Source organism: Capsicum annuum, chromosome 1 (assembly GCF_002878395.1).
Source record: "Capsicum annuum cultivar UCD-10X-F1 chromosome 1, UCD10Xv1.1, whole genome shotgun sequence".
Lineage (NCBI taxonomy): Eukaryota > Viridiplantae > Streptophyta > Magnoliopsida > Solanales > Solanaceae > Capsicum > Capsicum annuum.
In genome coordinates, this window is record NC_061111.1 from 21,942,467 (window position 1) to 21,960,852 (window position 18,386).

The window sequence follows — 18,386 nt, forward strand, 5'->3', positions numbered from 1 at the left end:
TGTGTTTTAATACATAGATAGTGGTAGTTCAAATAGGAAAAAGAAACAACTAATAATTGGAGCGTGAACTCGTGAAAACATGATAGTTCAGATGTGTTTTTAACCGTTTTTAAAAAATTGGTAACTTGATTTAGTTTTTACATTTATCTAATTAAGCTTAGTTGCAGAGTTATCCAGCATTTGTACCAGTGAGAGATAATTGAATATCTACATTTTTCATCACCCGCTTTTACTTGTATACGTACAAGAACTAAGGAGATGTTATAACAGTGAAATAATAAAAGTATATTCGTACCGATATAATCTATGGTGAGATGGTTGGAGTTACTCCATCATTAATCAGCGTTCTCGGTTTGAAACTTGGGTGTGGAAAAAATCTTGCTGCATGATATCGTCGGACTCCAATGGGGATATCGACACCCCGGTGGGAAACAAAAAAAGATTATTCCCCTCAATTTGGGTACTAACAGATGAATAATAACTCCTTAATGATGAAACTATTAACCAAATTAAATCATATTTTGAATTAAAGGCAATTGAAAGTTACCTAGACATATGGCAGGATTTATTAGGTCCCATTTTCCAGAAGACAAAGATCACAGTTTAATTTGTACGACTAATATAATAGAGGACTGTGTTTTTACTTTAGTTAGCTCAGTTTTATTATTAGTCACATTTGCTTTAACCAAAAATCTGCACAATGCTATAAATGGGCAGCAGATAAATGAAGAATGTGAAGGTGAAAATAGTAGAAAAGTTTTTAACTCTTATCATTCAAAAAGTGTGATCACCCAAGATTGTGGTGGAATCGTAATTACTTTTTTATCCTTAATCAGAAGTCTCCGATTCGAGATTTGGGTATGAAGTTGCCTTTGATAGGGCACATTTTACCAAAGAACACTAGGAAACCAAAAAATAAAAGTGTTGGAATTTTGAACTTATAATAGTACTAACAACATATCCAATGTATTCTCACAAGACAGAATCGAGGGAATTTTGAACTTAAAATGAGAAAAAAAAACATGTCAGTTAAATAGAACCCCAAATGGGAAGTTTGACAGATATGGGTGCTTTGCCTGATAAAGATTATGAAGAATAGATTGAAAGGAAGAAACTTTGACTATGCTTTTTAATTTCTTCTCTAACAAGATCTTGTAAGAACTCATTATTTTAGAACAATTAAAAGCTTATTCCTTCATTCAGAGCCACGTGTCGAATCCCCATTTGTCAAAAACACACTTGCCCTAAATACATACTCAGATGCTTTTTGTCATTTTAGAAAATGAGTACATGTATAATTGAGTATATTTTTCTCAATTTAACATCATCACATTTTTCATTTATTGAAGAGAGAATATTTTTTATTAATTAAAGAAATTAAATAAGAGTATAATATTAAAAATACACAATTTCATAAGCGTGTAAATAAAAAATATGACAAGTATCTAATAACGATGAAAAGTTTCAACTTTGTATTGGACTTAGATTTGAAGTCTAATGGTTGTAAGTTGTAACTCTAGTTTCATCCATTTATAGCATAGGGCAATTGATCTACCAAAAGTTCTTTAATTGGTCTCTTTTACTTTTCTTCCTTTTTTGTTTTTTTCAGTATTTGCGGACCTAAATCCTAATCCATAATCCAAAAATGATTCAAAAACTCTATATGTTCTTAGAATGATCTAAAAGGTTTGGACTAACGGTTATTGAGTTCACATAAGTATATAGATTATGTTGTAAATTTATCTCTATACTACTAGCATTATTAATTCAAATTGAGCTTAACTCGTCCATTTGTAAGCCTTTAAATCTGACATATTTATATTCCAAAAATATTCAAATCTGCTTTTTGGGACCAATGAAGGGTTCGTTCCTTTTCTCATCCAAGGATGTTTCTTGGCTTCTATATAGATGGCAATTCAACAAACCAATTGTCTACTCTTTCTAAAGATTCTTTCTTTTAACATCTATTCTATATATAAGGAAAAATTAACTTTACATATATACCTCTTTATAACAGTGCAAACTCTGTGGTCAGTTTCCGACCGCTTAGTGCGCTGACAGAGGAACGAAGGATTAGTCTCATGGCTGCCGGCTGTGGGAATACCTTGGGAAACCAAAAAAAAAAAAAAATTGTCCTCTATAGCAATGTTTCATTACAATTATCAAGTTTTCTTTGATATGGACTTTTTCATATTATGTTATATTATATACTCTCTATAACAACATTTCACTATAGCAGTTAAAAATATCCGAACAAACAAGATTGATACGAACAAAATTCGATTGTATGCTTCCTCTAATCCAATATACGTGAATTATTGGGGGTGTGATGCACCCCTTGAGGAAGATATTTAAGAACACAAATCAAAGGTTAATTTTACAATGTTACCTTTTAATTTAATGCGAAGCCATAAATACATAACTTTGTAAGTAGTGCAATTCATCTACTAGAAAATGCAAAGTAGTTAAAAAAAACTCATAAAATGAAATGGTAATCTGAAAAAGAACAACAAGAGCGAGTTGCTCGGATGGTAAGCACCCCTTATTTCCAGTACTCCAAAGATTTTGAGTTTGAGTCTCTAAGACAACAAAAGGGGTGCGAGCTCTTGGGAAGGGATTAAAAATAAAAATAATTAACCCACTCTTGAATACTTATTTTGAAATATAAAAAAGTCCGTACAATTCACTTATATTGAACTAAAGTGACTGCAATTTTTCAGCAAAAAAATAGTTGGAATGATCCCCTTGCGCTCTGACTCCGCCCTGAATGAGTTTGTTGCTTGTTAAGGGATGAAAGAGACTGGCATTGAGTTGTCTCACTATTCCAGACATGTTTCATCCATTGCTTAGAGGAATCAAGCTACAAGTAAACAACATTAAACTATTTCTTTTGGTATATATCCGATGAGATAAGTAGGGATAAGATTATTTTATTTTATCCTTCATTTGGTATTGGATTATTTTTATTATCCAATAATGTACCAAATGAAATTATTCAGAAAAAGGAAAAATTATATCATATCACTACTTACCATAACTATTTAAAATCTCAACTCTTTTAAATTATTAAATAAATCTATGATTTAACTTAAAAGTTCTCTGATGTATCCGTATAAAATTAAGTGATATATCAAAAAGAATGCGATATATCCACGGACTAAAAGGGGTGGAAAGTAATTAGCTTCAAAAGGGGTTGGGATTTAGGTAATTTTTAATTTAAAAAAAAAAACTGAAGAAGCAAAAAATAGAGATTAATGCAAAATGTGCCAAAAATATTATGCCAGAATTGTCAAAGCAGAACAGTAAATAGCAGGGAAATAGAATAGAGAAACAGTGGTGACAAGAGACAATAGCAGGTTACACGTCTGAGTGAAATATTGGATTAGTATATCACTATATCTGCTCTGATCTGCCCAAAATTATGGCATTGCAGTGAAGGGTCACAGCTACTACTCAGTCAACAACATTACCTTTTGTTTTATGCTCTAAATGTACGTACGGTATAACTAATAATGTAAGAAACAAAGCAAATGCAATCAACATTAATGTATATGTCAAGGTCTAAAATTAGGTTCTATGGACAAAAACAATATATGGAAGCTTTTGACCGTTCCCATTTCAATTAAAGGGAGGGCGGTTTGATATATACTAAACCTCTTGCTACGTGGGGGGTCAAGGAAGAGCCATAAAGGTATATTTGTATATAGTCTTATGTTGAAGTAGAATTAAGTTAACAAAGGATACAACGCGGACTATATGTATGGTGTCCCCGATAGAGGCGGGTTAAAGAAAAGAACCGACTTATTTCTAGACTAACAAGATATCGAAGAAGGAATGAGTATGATACATTATGCAAATCCATCGTAGCCGCAAGGGGTGGGGGGTAAGTGAAAAGTTATACTAATATATAATTGAGCACAAGTTCACATTATACGAGTGCTTTGAGCTCGATGATGACGTAACTCAATGAATAAATATGTTAGATATATTGAGCCGAAAAAAAAATACGTGTCATAAGTTTGAATTGTGATACAAAAATCATATGTTCCTCCTGGACACTATCTTCACCACATATAGTAATTAATAAGGAATCAAGAACTTTAGTATGTATCAAAATTAAGTTAGTTTATTATGATTAAGTGATAAATAAAAAGAAAAATGCATATCAATTGCTTGTGATAGCTAAGTTACAGATCATATGTAAGACACATGACATTAACTTACTAATTAATACTAAAGTATGTTCTTCCTTAACTAGGCATACTTGTCAACACTAACAAACCTATCCCCATAAAAGTTGAAATGAGAATAAGAATTGGAAATTTGGAATTGCTTAATGGTGAGGTAAGACAAAAATTATGATAGAATCAAGAATATATATATATATTAACAAAAAGAATCTCTTTTTCTCTCTTTTGTTGAAGTAGTTGCATGGGACTTGACAAGATGGGAAAGAACTTTGTTATATTCTCACTAAGATTTTGTAAATGTAAAAATGTGTACTTTTGATACTATTGGGTGTGATAAAGTCTAGGCACTCTTACCTTGCATCTTGACTTGATTTGACCTTTCATTTTACACGGCTGCATGCATTTCCTTTCCCTTTCTTTCCTCTTACTATTTTCTTTTGCTTTACAATTTACAAAACTTACAAACTCAGTTGCTATATTTTGGAAAGAAAAAAAAAATGTTTACTCTAGAAGCTATCATAGTGTATACTACATTATAATATAATGAATGATTCGATTCAATACAAAAAATGATACTCCTATTGTTTGCCCTCGGTATATTTAAATCTATATACGTAGTTTAAGAATACGTGAGAGATGATCAAATAATGAGATTGCAATATACTAATATGTTTAAGAATTATGCCACACTATGTAATAAAGGATGATAAGATTAAATAATAAATCAATTGTAACGGGATAAAAAGACGTATAAATACATAAAGTTTGAATTCCAACTTTGATGGTTTGTGCACTAAAAAATACTATGCCTGAAATAATACGTAGTCAATTTATATGCATAATCAAACTTTAACTAGAGTTATCCTAACTTTGAACCCAAGTGTCAACAAAAATTAACACTTAATCCATGTGCCCGCAACTTCATATGCTCAATTAAAACCAAATCTAATATAAGCGTTTCTGTTTTTTTTTTTTTGTTTTTCATCCGGTGTCCGATGTTCGTATTGAAGCCCCGATTAATTCGGATCACGCGTTGCAGGGCTTATTAAGGTGGCAGCGCTCCCAACAGAGTTTTCTCCATACTCAAGATTGAACCCTCGACCTTTGATTAAGGGTGGAACAGCCTCATCCACTGTACCACAACTCATGCTGGTAATATAAGCGTTTCAATAAAATTTGTTGACGAGTTTAAAGGTTCACATATTAATTTTATATATGAATATATAGGGTATTTTCTAATCAACTATTTGACATTACGCATTGATTAAAAAAAATATTTAATAATATGGCTACTTTATCATACTATCCTATTAAATGATGTTTACATTTTAATTTGAAGATAAAACAAATAATACTAAGAGTAAAAAAAATAAAAAATTGTCTTGTCTTGATTAATGAAAAAATGACAAGTAAAATGAGAAATCAAATTAAAAAATTTGGGACGAGTATAATGAGACGAAGAGAGTATTATTTATAAGGAATTAAATACGTGTATAACTCATCACTAAATCAGCACCAAACGACCTTAGGCCTTTAAGAATTGAACTTAAATTGTATTGCAAAGAGAAAAGATATCTTTTCCCCCTGAACTTGTCGTCACAACTCACTTTAACACTTAAACTTAACTTCTATTTATTTACCCCCTTAACAACTTTCAAATGAATTAAATTCTCCCCAATACCTGACGTGGCAAAAAAAAAAACAGTGAATTTTTTATTTTTTTAAAAAAAGACCATTTTATTGCTATTTTTATTATATATATAACATTAAAAGAAAAATGCCTTCATAGAAGACATTTTCATCTTCTTCATCACTCCCATTCCCCACCCCCCCCCCCCCCCCCACACTCCCTTTCTCCATCTTCTTCGCACCCCCCCCCCGTTTCTTCGTAATTTCCTTCCTATCAAGTCCTAATTAATTCAAAATTTTATTTTTCGACAATCAAAAAGGGTTCAAGATTGATGAACAAGTTTGATTCTTGGCCAAGAATTTCATATCATGCGAATATCATCTATGTCATTTTCGAATTTCGAACTGTTTATGCCATTTCTATAGACATTTTTGAGTAAGAAATTAAAAATTTAGGAGTTTTGGAATTTTGGGTTTTGGTTAATGTGAAAGAATTCGGATTTGAGATTTTGTGTATTAATGTGTTTTTATGATCATATACTTGTATTTAGTTCATTGATGGATTTGCTCAAGTTAATTCAAGTTAACTTTGCATTTGATGAAGAAAAAAATTCATTGAAAAAACTTGTGGTAATGATGAAAGAAATAGAAAAAGTGGTGCTTTTATGTGAAGAAGAAGAAGGAGGAGGAAGGGGAGGGGACGGGGGCTGCTGTCTAATGAAGAAGTAAAAGGAATTGGGGTGGGATGGGGTGGGGGCTGTGAATGAACGAAGGGGGTGGGGGTTGTGAAGAAGAAGAAGGAAGGGGGTGGGGTCTATTTTATTTATATAAAATATATTTTTTTATAAAAAAATATACTCTTTTAAATATATACATATTATTTTATATACATATAAAAATAGTATATATAAAATATATAAAAAAAATAAAAAAATTCTTATGTGGCAAAAGATATGGCACTGATGTGGTACTGATTTGACAATGACGTGGCGTGTGTGTAACGCACTCTCCGTCGTGAGAGTGGTATTCAGTTTTGAGTGGTGAAAATAATTCACTTTAGAGATGTTAATGGGGATAAATAAACGAAAGTTAAGTTTAAGTGCTAAAGTGAATTGTCACCCTTTTCTCTATTGCAAAACAACCACTACGATAATTTATTTATTTTTGTGACAAAACATTAAAAGAGACGATGATTTGATTGCTCTTTAATCCAACAAAATCATTTGCTTAAATCCACCAATCAATTTTAGTATTTCCTAATCCCCCAACCAAAATATTTATTACTATTATTAAAAAATTTCAAAGCTTCATCCACTCCTAAATACTTCTAATCAAATCAAATCAAGCCACGTGTAGTACAACCTCGACATCTGGACCCATCATGCCTTCCTCAATCAAAACAACATTTAACCCATTTGTCTAAATGACATAACCCACATCAAAGTCCAACTCCTCAAAGCACAATGTACAACCCATCAATGCACCATACCCTCCTTATATCCATTATACAAATACACGGTTTCCGTTATGTAATGACGACAGAATTTGACGGCGTCACTTCCCCCTATAAATACCTCTGCAAAATTTTCCAATGTTGTTTCTATTATTTTTTTGTCTTCACTCTATATTTGTTCTCTCTTACATTACATATTCTCCATGTTCTTTGTATATTTCTGAATATTTATATATCAGTTTAAAGACTCCCCCGGCTCCGGAGAATCTTACTAGAGTGTATTTATGGTGATTTGATTATATATTTCTCCAAGATTTGTAAAAGGGTGTCCAAAAATAGCAAAAAGGAAGGCCTTGTTGAAGCCATTTTGAATATTTAGTGAAGGGTTTAGCTCAGTTGCGCTGCAAATTTTGTTGTCCATTTTTGAGGTATGATTATTCTAACATATTTAGGAAAAAAATTACTCTCTCCATTTTAAATTGTCTTGCTTTCATTTTTAGTCCATTTTTATTTTCGTTTTTGAATAATTTTTCTAATATTGTACGTGACACGTTTAATACCACACTAATAAGAATATTTTTGGTACATTCTACAAGTAACGTAGCCACATCCACTCATGAGTTGAACACCCTTTATCAAAAAAAATACTTAATATAAAATGTGTAAGTCACAAATTACTTTCTGGACGTAAAAACCTAGCAAACTTTTGTCTTCGCCGTCGTTGCATTCTACATATTTTTAATTTAAGCTCATAAAACCTTTGTCTTCGCCGCCATTGCATTCTAAATATTTTTAGATTAAGCTCACAAAATTCAATTTTTTCTTTTTTAATTTATTAAACTTCATATCGAGTTAAAATTAGATAAATTATAACGGAGTGAGGTTTATTATTATTTTTTTTTAAGGGTGGGTCACTATCAGGAGTGTTTAGGGGTTAAATGGGGTTTGTCTGTATGTAGAATCAGTGGCCGCTTTCAAAACTCGACAATGTGTATTAAATTCTACAGCGATTTATCATTCATTCTATACTCTACTGCTACTACTCCTACTCTCACTACTACTGCTACTCTCTTACACTCTCTTTTTCTTTTTACTCATAATAAATATAAATATATATAGATGGAAAAAGGGTGTTGTAATTGATTAATAATGATGACTAAATTTGTCAGAAAAATTCGGCTCTGGTCATTGATAAAATGATAAAAAAGATGATATATACTTGAATGAGGTTCTGTTTTTTTTTTTTTTTTTTAATTGTTTTAATTATGAAGTTTCTTTATTTGTCTGTACATTAAAGTAATTATACAGAATGAGATTTCTTTTTGGGCTTTCTTATACACATGCTTTTTTCCCTTTTGTATAAGTACTTGTTCTGATCCTTAGAGTTCTCTGTCTCTCTTTTTCTTGCTTTGTCTCTTTTAACTTCTTTTCTTTTTGTCTTTGGTTGAGAAAGAACATTCATGTTTTTATTTTACCATTTACTTCATGTTTCAAGAGTTTGCCTTTTCTTCTCATAATCTATCGAAAATAGTTTCTCTATCTTTGAGGTGAAATAAGATTTGCGTATATTCTATTATTTTCAAACTCCGATTCCTTTTGTGGGGATACACCGGATATATTGTTGTTGGATTTCATCCTACATTTGTTTGGTTTGTCCAAATTAAGGTCGTTAAGTACTTTTTTTTCAGGGTATGTCTTTGTTTAGATTTTACTATGCGTTGTTTGGTTTTGAGTGGGGTCTATCGGAAACAGCTCTCTATCTCATCTATGATACAGTGATATAAACTGCATACATTTTACACTCCCTAAATCCTACTTTATAGGAATATATTGAGTACGTTGTTGTTTTTATAGTTTTTTTTTTTTTTTTTTTTTTTAGATTTTGTACAAGTAGTTGCTTACCTACTTTTGTTTTGTGCGCCTAAAAGAGTATTATAATCTTGACAAGGCTTTCTTTTAGGAAATATGATTATGTCAAATGAAGATTGTCTCCTTAAGTATCTGTTTGTCTGTGAATTATTTATTATTGATATAACTCCTTTTCTTTTGTGGATAATCCATTCTGAAAAAAAGAAAAATCCAAAAAAAATAAATAGACCCCACTTTGCTTTGAACTGTTTTTCTCTGAGCTACGAGTTGTAAGCGATCTCTCTATCTGACCACCTCCCGATAGGAGTAACGTCCGGAGACATTCAAATTTTTTTAATTTATAAAATTACATTGAATATGTTATTATTGTAGAAATATGTCATGATTTTCCGGCCTTTATGTGACTAAAAGGTGTCAATGTTTTACATTATCTTCCAAGAAAAACATAAAGTATGTTAATTGTTTTTTTTTTTTTCCAATTTATATGTCTTGCTTTTCACTTTAATCTGTTTTCTGTATTTATGAACTTTTAAAATTTAATATCTCACATAATACGTATAGACTACAAGATTCATTCATAATAGAGTCCGACTACAACGACCGAATTGATTATCTTCATGCATAAGGATACTAGATTACCTAGTACAAAAGATTGAAAAATCATCACAAACCTACCTTATTTCTTTTCTATTGCAACATTTTGTTACATATACATTTTTATTTTAAGATTATAATATTCAAGATTCTTTGTTATTTTGTTTTAACATGAGGAAGTATTTGTTATAAATAAGGGTTGTTATTGTTTTGTGCATATATATCTTTTAACCGAATAGTATGTGTTGATTTTGTAGGGAGTGAAAAGGAAAAGATAGAGTAGGGGGAGAAAAGATGTTGACATGTATAACATGTAAGCAAAAGATAGAAGATGATGGTGGTGAAGAAGGACCTCGTGGCCGTGCTACTACTCCCCATACTAAAGATTCCATCAAAAGCCTCACCTCACAGGTCCTATTTCTTACTTTATACCATCTATGGTGTTCGACCTCTTCAAAAATGTCAGTGAATGCATCTCGTATTCTCTAAAATAATACTATATTTTTTAAGAATTCGACACAAGTAGGGCATCAAAAGTGAAGAGTCCGGGCAACTAGTTTACCATAGTACATTTCGCTCCAAATTTAAGAAAAAGGGATGAAAGAAAGCTTATCGATCCAACTTTTATCTTGAGTATCAATCATATTTGATTATTTTGTAAAATCGATCGTTGAAGATGTCACTTTTCTTTAGTTTCATGAATAATGTCATTCTATTTAATATCGCTTATTCTATTGAATTTTATTCACCTAATGTATCAAAAGTTATTTTAGATCATAACATTCTTGTTGCTACAAATTTATAGAAACTAAAAATAAAAAATAAGATGATGTAAAAATTGTCTACTTATCCTCTTTTTCTACTTTGTGCAAAGCAGAGCTAACTCATAGTACGAGACCTGTCACTTTAGCTACTAGAGTATATCTTTAGTGGGGGCCCACATGTCATTCTTTTGGGCCCACATTTCCCAAATGGGTTTTGGGCTATATTTGGACATTGGGTTAGAAGAGTAACATGAAATGAACATTTTGTTGGTCACGCGGGGCTGAAGTGAGGACCATACAAGGTCACTATAAAAAAGGAAAGTTACGGATGTATATTTTTCGGCCAACTAGTTTACTAATATGATTGCAATATACACAACATATGGACTATCAGTGTATATGTTGTGTATAGCACATGTATGTTTAGTATAATGTATGTAATATTACCAGTGGTGGAGTTATGATTTGCACAGCAGGGGCTCAAAATATGACAAGGTAAGCACATTAAGAACTCAAAAGGGGTTCATCATCTACTATATACATATAAAAAATAATTTTAACCATGTATAACAGTGTAAGTTTCACCAAAGTATTCGGATGAACCCCCTCGAGCCTACTTAGCTCTTTCTAAACTAAATGGCCTAATGGATCATGTACGTAGTTATCCCCTATAAAATGCCAGTGACTCCAAAGGTTCTCTCTTTTAATTATTAAGGCTGTTATTTGTGGGGAGTATGGTACTTATAATATGAATTTAAATTATTTGACCCCACCCTTTATGTTTAGCATGTAGATTGGGTCATTGTTCACGTTATTTCTTGGATCATGTGTCTAAGGTCTTGGTCCCATAATGTTACTTACTTTAGTTTGCTTTCATTTAGTGGTCCTTATTTTAGATCATCTTGCAATTATGATATAGTAGTACTTTTCTATCTATCTACTTCATTTCCATCCCTAAGTCCTTGAAAGTAACAATATTTTAAGTTGGTTAGGCTGACAAATTGGACCACTAAAGGAGTAAGAGGCTTAGACAGCTTTAATATGTACAATGTATAGGAGAGCCTATACCAAAGTTGTCCTTATAAAAACTATCTGATAAGGTATGTTGTTCGGATCCATCAAAAATATTGCACACGCCGAATCCTGAAAATGCTCAACTTGAAAGATGCATAAGCAAAGACAAATTTATGACAAGCCTTGTGAGCTCACCTGAACTCATTGCTTTAGGATCGAATTGTATATGCATGATACAAGGAAAATTTAAAATGCAACAAATAATGAGATCACACTTATTTTGAATTCTCTGACTCTAAATCTTGAATTTGCCTCTAGGCATATGGTGACTTATCTTTAATGGTGGATGTGTTTCTTGTATGTATTAAACATAGGGCTATAATTAGTGTGGTAATTTTCCCTTGAACAAACATGAGGTTGTTGATGAAGTGATTGATTGGGTGTGAGTATTGTTTTGGTCAAGTCTACTTAGAAGTTGCAAACCCAATAAAAAGAAGAGTCTAACATGTAGACTAGTGCAGATTCTTAGAAAAGACAATACTCATGTCTGGCCAAAGACTTGTCTAAATGATCTTTGACATGACCAGCCATTGATATACCTGTCCATTCACTGTAGTGGTAGTGCAGCCTCCAACTTAATCCTTCACAAGTTCAACTGTTAGTACCCCAGTAAGTTAACTTCTGAAATTAAAGTGGCTTTCAAATATTAAATTTTGCTTTTGGACCTATAATAAGATCTTCTGCTCTTGACCATTTGCTTTGACTGTTCGTTGTTTGAAAGGAAATGACAAATGCCATATATTGCAGCAGTAATAGGTGGAATCACTTCATATTGTCTGAAATTGGCAGAACATTTTAATCTGTTAATAATTTTTTAAAGTCAATGTTGTCAAAAACACACTTAAATCCTTAAGTGAGATGCGAATAGCGGCGAGCGTTTTAGGGCCGTCGCCAAGGCTCCAAGGCATTCTTTTCCTTGCAAATGAGTGTCATCCTGAAGAGGCGGCCCTAGACAATTTAAACTTCACTTTATTTTTTCATTCATGCATATAGTTATGAGTATTGGACTAACACATATATTTTTATATTTTTTCTCCATTTGCGCCTTTCATCATTAAAGCCGACACTTTATTTGTGTTTTTTGCTTTTCGCCTCTGGTAACGTTTAAACCAACATTAACTGTCTTAACTTATACTAATACTACAGTTCATCTTTTAATCAAGAATCCATCTTCTTGATGTGGTACTTAATTTCTATGAAGTTATAAGTTTTAAACATTTGCCAGATCAAAGATATTGCTTTAAAGGTCTCTGGTGCATACAAATGCAAGTCATCAACGCCAACTGGTACTTACAGGAAAGGTCATAGACCATATCCTGATTTTGATACAATATCAGAGGGAGTTCCATATCCTTTTCCACCAGCAAGTTCAAGTTCTACTCCAGCTTGGGATTTTACAAGTGCCGGCAATCTAAGGACTCCGCGGCCTGATTCAAGATTTGCTAGAGGATTTAGTGGTGGTGGTGTAGAATCTATTTCTCAGTCTGGTGATGTGGTGGTGGAAGATGATGGACAAAAAGAGTGGACTGCACATGTTGAACCTGGTGTTCAAATCACTTTTGTTTCTCTCCCTAATGGCGGAAATGATCTTAAACGAATCCGATTTAGGTATATATCAAAAATCTCTTTTCATCTCCACCTCGAAACTTTATCATAGCATAAAATATTGGACTAAGATGAGCTTAAATGAAGTTACATGAACAATAAGGATTCTTACAACTTATCCCAACTTATTTTGGATCGAGTCGTAAACTAGAATGAAATTATGGGAATTATTGTTATTGACAACTTCTTGCCTATGTGTAAGGAAAGCTTCTTTACACATAAGCTTGACCTAGCCCAATGTTTAGTCCTTTTCATTCATGAAATGAATTCTTATTGAGTTTCCCTTTTCTTTGTGCCCTTCATGTCTGCTAAAATATCTCACTTGTTTAGTACTGTGCTTTCAAATATCTTACTTAGTACATGTGCCATTGTTATTATTAAGTTGATGTGTTTCCACTTTCCAATGCCATCTGAAATGATGACCTATTTAATTGGATGTATCTGTGTTGCGTAGCTTTCTAACTGGCCCGATAAACTGTCACATTGTCCACTTGCTATCTCTATTATTCTTATCCTTGTTGAAAATATCAGTGTTATCTGTACCTTATTGAAACACCCGTTGATGGTCCTGACAATATATATCACCGGGTTCTTTTGAAGCCGGGACATGTTCAACAAATGGCAAGCTCAAAGATGGTGGGGAGAGAATTATGACCGAATTATGGAGCTCTACAATGTTCAGAGATTCAACAAGCAAGCTCTTAACACGCCTGGACGATCTGAGGATGGAGTAAGTCAGATTGATTTGAACTCCATTTTCTTTCTGCTTTGAATACTCAGTTATACATCATATATGAATGAGTTTCTCAATTTACCAATATACTTGAATATAGTAGAGGTAAATCCATTTGACATCCACTGTAGGGTACCTTTTATCCTTAAATGACCGATAGGGCCGGGATGCCCCTCGTGGGGCAGTTTTTTTATGTGTATTAGCTGACAAGTTTCCGCTTCATTAGCTAGTTACGCTGCTCAAAGTAATTAGCCAGCTGTACTCATCAAGTCTATAGGCCAGACCTTTATACTTTTTTAGCCTAAAAATCACTAAAAACGCTAAATTTACTTGATTCAGAACACCCTCAACTCTTCAAGCTCTATAAAGGGTCAAGTTTTAATAGCTTAGAGATCGATATCCAGTAACATCGATTCTGGAGTTGTTTAATATTGATTGATCGTTATGTTCCTAAAGGAATCTTGAAGTATTCAACTTATACAAGTCTAAAAACATAGCAGAAGAGAAGTATTTCTAGTACTTGTACTGGCTGATCATTAGTTGGCATGTTAGATAAAAGATCTAAAGTAAATAGTACTAATAGATTGGAATGGGAGATTGATGTACCTGAGATGTTTTTCTGCAGAGAGATTCCAATTATTCGAGGCTTGGATCTGCCATGGGGAGCCCAATGATGACTCCTGCAACAAATAAGGACTGGACACCAAGCAATTACCATAAACCATCTGGATCAACTGGTTTCCCAAAGGGTGACATGTCATATATGGACGCGTCAAGGACAACTACAGACTCTAGGGATGAAGCTTCACTTTCCATTAGTAATGCTAGTGAAATGGAGTCAGAATGGGTAGAACAAGATGAGCCTGGAGTGTATATAACCATCAGACAACTAGTTGATGGCACCAGAGAGCTACGGCGTGTTAGATTCAGGTACTTCTAAATCTCAACTCTCTGTATATGATTGAAAGCCATAGCGCTATTTGGCTGACATTTGTTGGAATTTGTATTCATTTTGGATATTTTCTTCCAACTTCTTCTTCATTCATACAGTCGAGAGAAGTTCGGGGAAGTGCATGCAAAGCTGTGGTGGGAACAGAACCGCGAGAGAATACAAACTCAATACCTTTAAAAGAACAAACTTCTATCCACAGAAACAAGGATTATTCCATGGAGAAGGGAACAATTTTGCCTCTTGGATGTGAATGTGATGAAGCTGAATAGAGATCATTACAAGATACTTAAGTTTAAAGTATTTATAGTAGTTCAGATAGAATGGCTCCATTCTACATAAAAAATCACTTTGGCCATTTAGCAATTTTCATGGCATTTCTTGATCTCTAGTTATACATGATCTTGCAAATTCTCTCATGAATCTCCTACTTTTCTTTAAAGTTTGAAGTTGTTTTCCTTGTAATATAATCTTTCTAGAAAATTTAAATGAACCAAATGCTAGATGATGACACTGCTTTTCTCAGTACTGTTGCCAATATCTATAGCTCACTGGCATTTATCGCCTCTCAATTGATAATTTCGTGTTCTATTGTTCTATCTTTTAAGCAATGGATTTTAAACTAGAGCAAGACTACAGGACAGAATGGACATTCAAGCTCCATGTCTCAAGGCTTATGCCTCGCCCCATTTCACGAGCTCTCCCCCCTCTTTTATCACACTGACTTAAACAAGTATCCCAACTTTGATTTTATGTTTGGAAAGAGCCAAGTTATAGATGTACTTCATTAGTGAAGAGAACTTGGTATACTTGTCAAACGTCTACGCAGTAGGGGCAAAGATCCACCATAGAGTTGAAATTCCAAGTTATATTGATGAAAAAGTAGCCAAGACATGATGCATCTGCAACTCAAGCAGGCTTGGCCTGTCATGATAACAGAATCTTTTTTCCCGGACTCTGTGAATGCATGATGTTTAGTGCATCAGGCTGCTCCTTCTCACTACTACATATGAGAAAGGTATAGTAGAAAATACTGGCAATGTAATAGAAAGTACACGATAAGGAAAGACCGAAATGTATTAGTTACTTAGGGGTTGAACAAGAAGAAATGTTAAAACCACACGTTGAGAACCAGATAAAAGTCAGTCGATCAGAAACACATGAAAAACTTCAAGTGTGCATTACACGCAAGTAAACACATAAGGCGTTTTTTCTCTACCATGAGAAACTGCCTAGGTTCAACCAGAGGTAGAACATTATGATCACAAAGAATTTGAAGAAAAGAAAACAGGTTACATTTATTAGAGAAACCTTGTTATTCAAAGGGCCAGTTAGAGTACTCAGAGTAGTTATTGTATTGATGGCTGGACTGTGAACTGGTTTCAGCAGCTGGAGTACTACGCGAACTAGAACGAGATGAACGGAATTTCCAGAGGGAAGACCATGGTCTCCGCCTTTCTTGGTTCTGAGAAATGTTCTCCCTACCGCTAGATCGCCTACTGCTGCTTCTGCTTTCACTCCTCAAGTTTCGAGGACAATGATCATTGCCAGAACTTTCGGATATCAGCTCCTTTCTACAAACAGGACATGAACTCTTATGTTCTAGCCATGGAATGATACAATCCGAGTGATATAAATGCTTGCAAGGCAGTTTTTTTGCCTGAGTCCCTCGTGCAAATTTCTCTTTACAAACGGGGCAGTGGGAATCTGATCTAACATCCTTTTTCGATATCTTGACTGTTGGTAGGGAATCAATTGAAACTCTTGAGGCAGGAGGAGGACCACGCTGATTTCTGTTGATAATTTCCTCAAAAAATTCCTCCACTCCTGGACCAACAAAATAATCACCACCATTTTCTCGTCGGAAGCCAAGAGCCTCATTAAGAAACTCCAAAGCTCCACCATCCCCGGGCAATTGAACAGGCGTATCACCGCTGAAAATCAGCAACGGATTCCACAAATTTCCTTGCTCATCAGATCTCCCTGTCTCAGAAATATTACTTCTAGCTGAGATTTGTCGTCTTAAAAAGTTTGAGACAGATTCCATAAATCTCGGCCTCTGGCTTTGATTATCTGCACTACTACTCGTTATGTCTTCAAGCTCTTGAACAAATCCACCACGGCAGTTGGGACAAACATCATTTTGTCTACTTAGATTCACAGGTTGCCTACAACTATAACACCAGTGGCTGCAACTTTCACTTGACATGCTTACTCTTCCTAGCTCTTCTGCCCAACTTTATGCCTCTTCGAAACTACTATTCTGACAAATACGTAAACAACATAAAACGTGTGGCTCATTAAGCTCCTTGAAGAGACACTTTGGGACAACTAATAGTAGATATCATCACATCAATTTTTCACTATTCAACTGGAACCATGGAAGCCTTGAAAGACACCTCTCCGTTTAGGACAGCCAATATAAGTATCAAATGAAAGATCATCATAATTCCAATATTAAATGTTAAGAAACTTGACCAAAAAAAACTTAAGACTATATAGAGCAACAAGAATTAGCACATTTCAGCAATAGAAGAAATTCTTTAGATTTTGTTGGTGGATCGGACAGATAAAAGAAGATAATCATACTCACTCCCCGGCAAAATAAGCATGTTTTAGCTCATCGCACGCCCATTAAGAGAAACGATGAATGTAAAGTGCACTTTAGTAAGTTACCCCTATCTACATGTTCCTTGACAATTGACCACTATTAAGAAGTACTTCCACTGATCCACTAGTTAGATGAAAAAGATCCATTTCCCATTTCCCCAATTTCAAGAACTATTTAACCCAATATGAAGAACACTCAAATCCATAACCCCATTTGCTCAAAATCCAATTAAATGCACCACAAAAACAGAAGGGAAAAAAAACTCAAATACAGCAAATCTTGCAAGTAGAACCAAAAAGAAGATAAAGGGGGAAAAGGGATTACCTGTGATGAAAATGGAAGGAGCCAGATGGATGAAAACAACACCAATACAATGTAGCATCTACATAGAGAGAGATGGGAAGGGACCAAAAAGTTGCAGACTTTGAGTGAGTGTAATAATGATGATGAATTAGTTATTCCCTTTTATTACTAGTACACTCAATTTTATAAAGACTCATACAGTTGGGTTATGTGATGGGAGTGCCAATATACAATTGGCCTGCACGTGCCTCCATTTATCCACCATTTACTTGTAGCATTTGGTAGTTATCTCATCATTAAACAAGTTGTAATGTGTTTCCATTAAAAATTAATAAGTAATCAATATCAAATCAACCAATTTATCCAACCACTAAATGAGTGCCGAAAATTTCATTTATTACCAGAGAAGTGTTAAATGGCCATAATTATTTGGCCACAACTGTGAAAAGATTTCTATAGCTTTATTTTAATTTTTATCATACTTTCCTAAATAAGTTTCTCTCCAAAATAGTGTGAAACTCTTAGAAAAGTGAATTAAACTTTTTGCGCTTCATTAAAAATTTCCATAATTGACAAAACAATCATTTACTAATTTTTATATTTAATAATTTA

General features: G+C 33.6%; 2 protein-coding genes across 3 annotated transcripts; one reads left to right on the forward strand and one right to left on the reverse strand.

Moving 5' to 3' along the window:
• Window positions 1–7,408: 7,408 nt before the first annotated feature.
• On the forward strand, window positions 7,409–15,385 carry LOC107869944 (protein BREVIS RADIX). The gene is made up of 6 exons (XM_016716321.2): window positions 7,409–7,700; window positions 9,993–10,146; window positions 12,799–13,181; window positions 13,779–13,908; window positions 14,537–14,841; window positions 14,962–15,385. Exons 2-6 carry the CDS (start codon window positions 10,030–10,032, stop codon window positions 15,038–15,040), a joined length of 1,014 nt encoding a protein of 337 aa, XP_016571807.1. The 5' UTR covers window positions 7,409–7,700; window positions 9,993–10,029; the 3' UTR covers window positions 15,041–15,385.
• Window positions 15,386–15,954: 569 nt separating this feature from the next.
• Window positions 15,955–18,072, reverse strand: LOC107869960 (probable E3 ubiquitin-protein ligase RHC1A). Of its 2 annotated transcripts, none has more exons than XM_016716322.2 (2): window positions 17,796–18,072; window positions 15,955–17,123 (listed from the first exon to the last, which is right to left on the reverse strand). In XM_016716322.2, the coding sequence occupies exon 2, from the start codon at window positions 17,067–17,069 to the stop codon at window positions 16,176–16,178; it is 894 nt and encodes a 297-aa protein (XP_016571808.1). In that variant the 5' UTR covers window positions 17,070–17,123; window positions 17,796–18,072; the 3' UTR covers window positions 15,955–16,175. The 2 variants fall into 2 exon arrangements, with proteins under 2 accessions (XP_016571808.1, XP_016571816.1); XM_016716330.2 differs by having other exon boundaries at window positions 15,955–17,118; window positions 17,796–18,009.
• Between the last annotated feature and the right edge of the window lie 314 nt (window positions 18,073–18,386).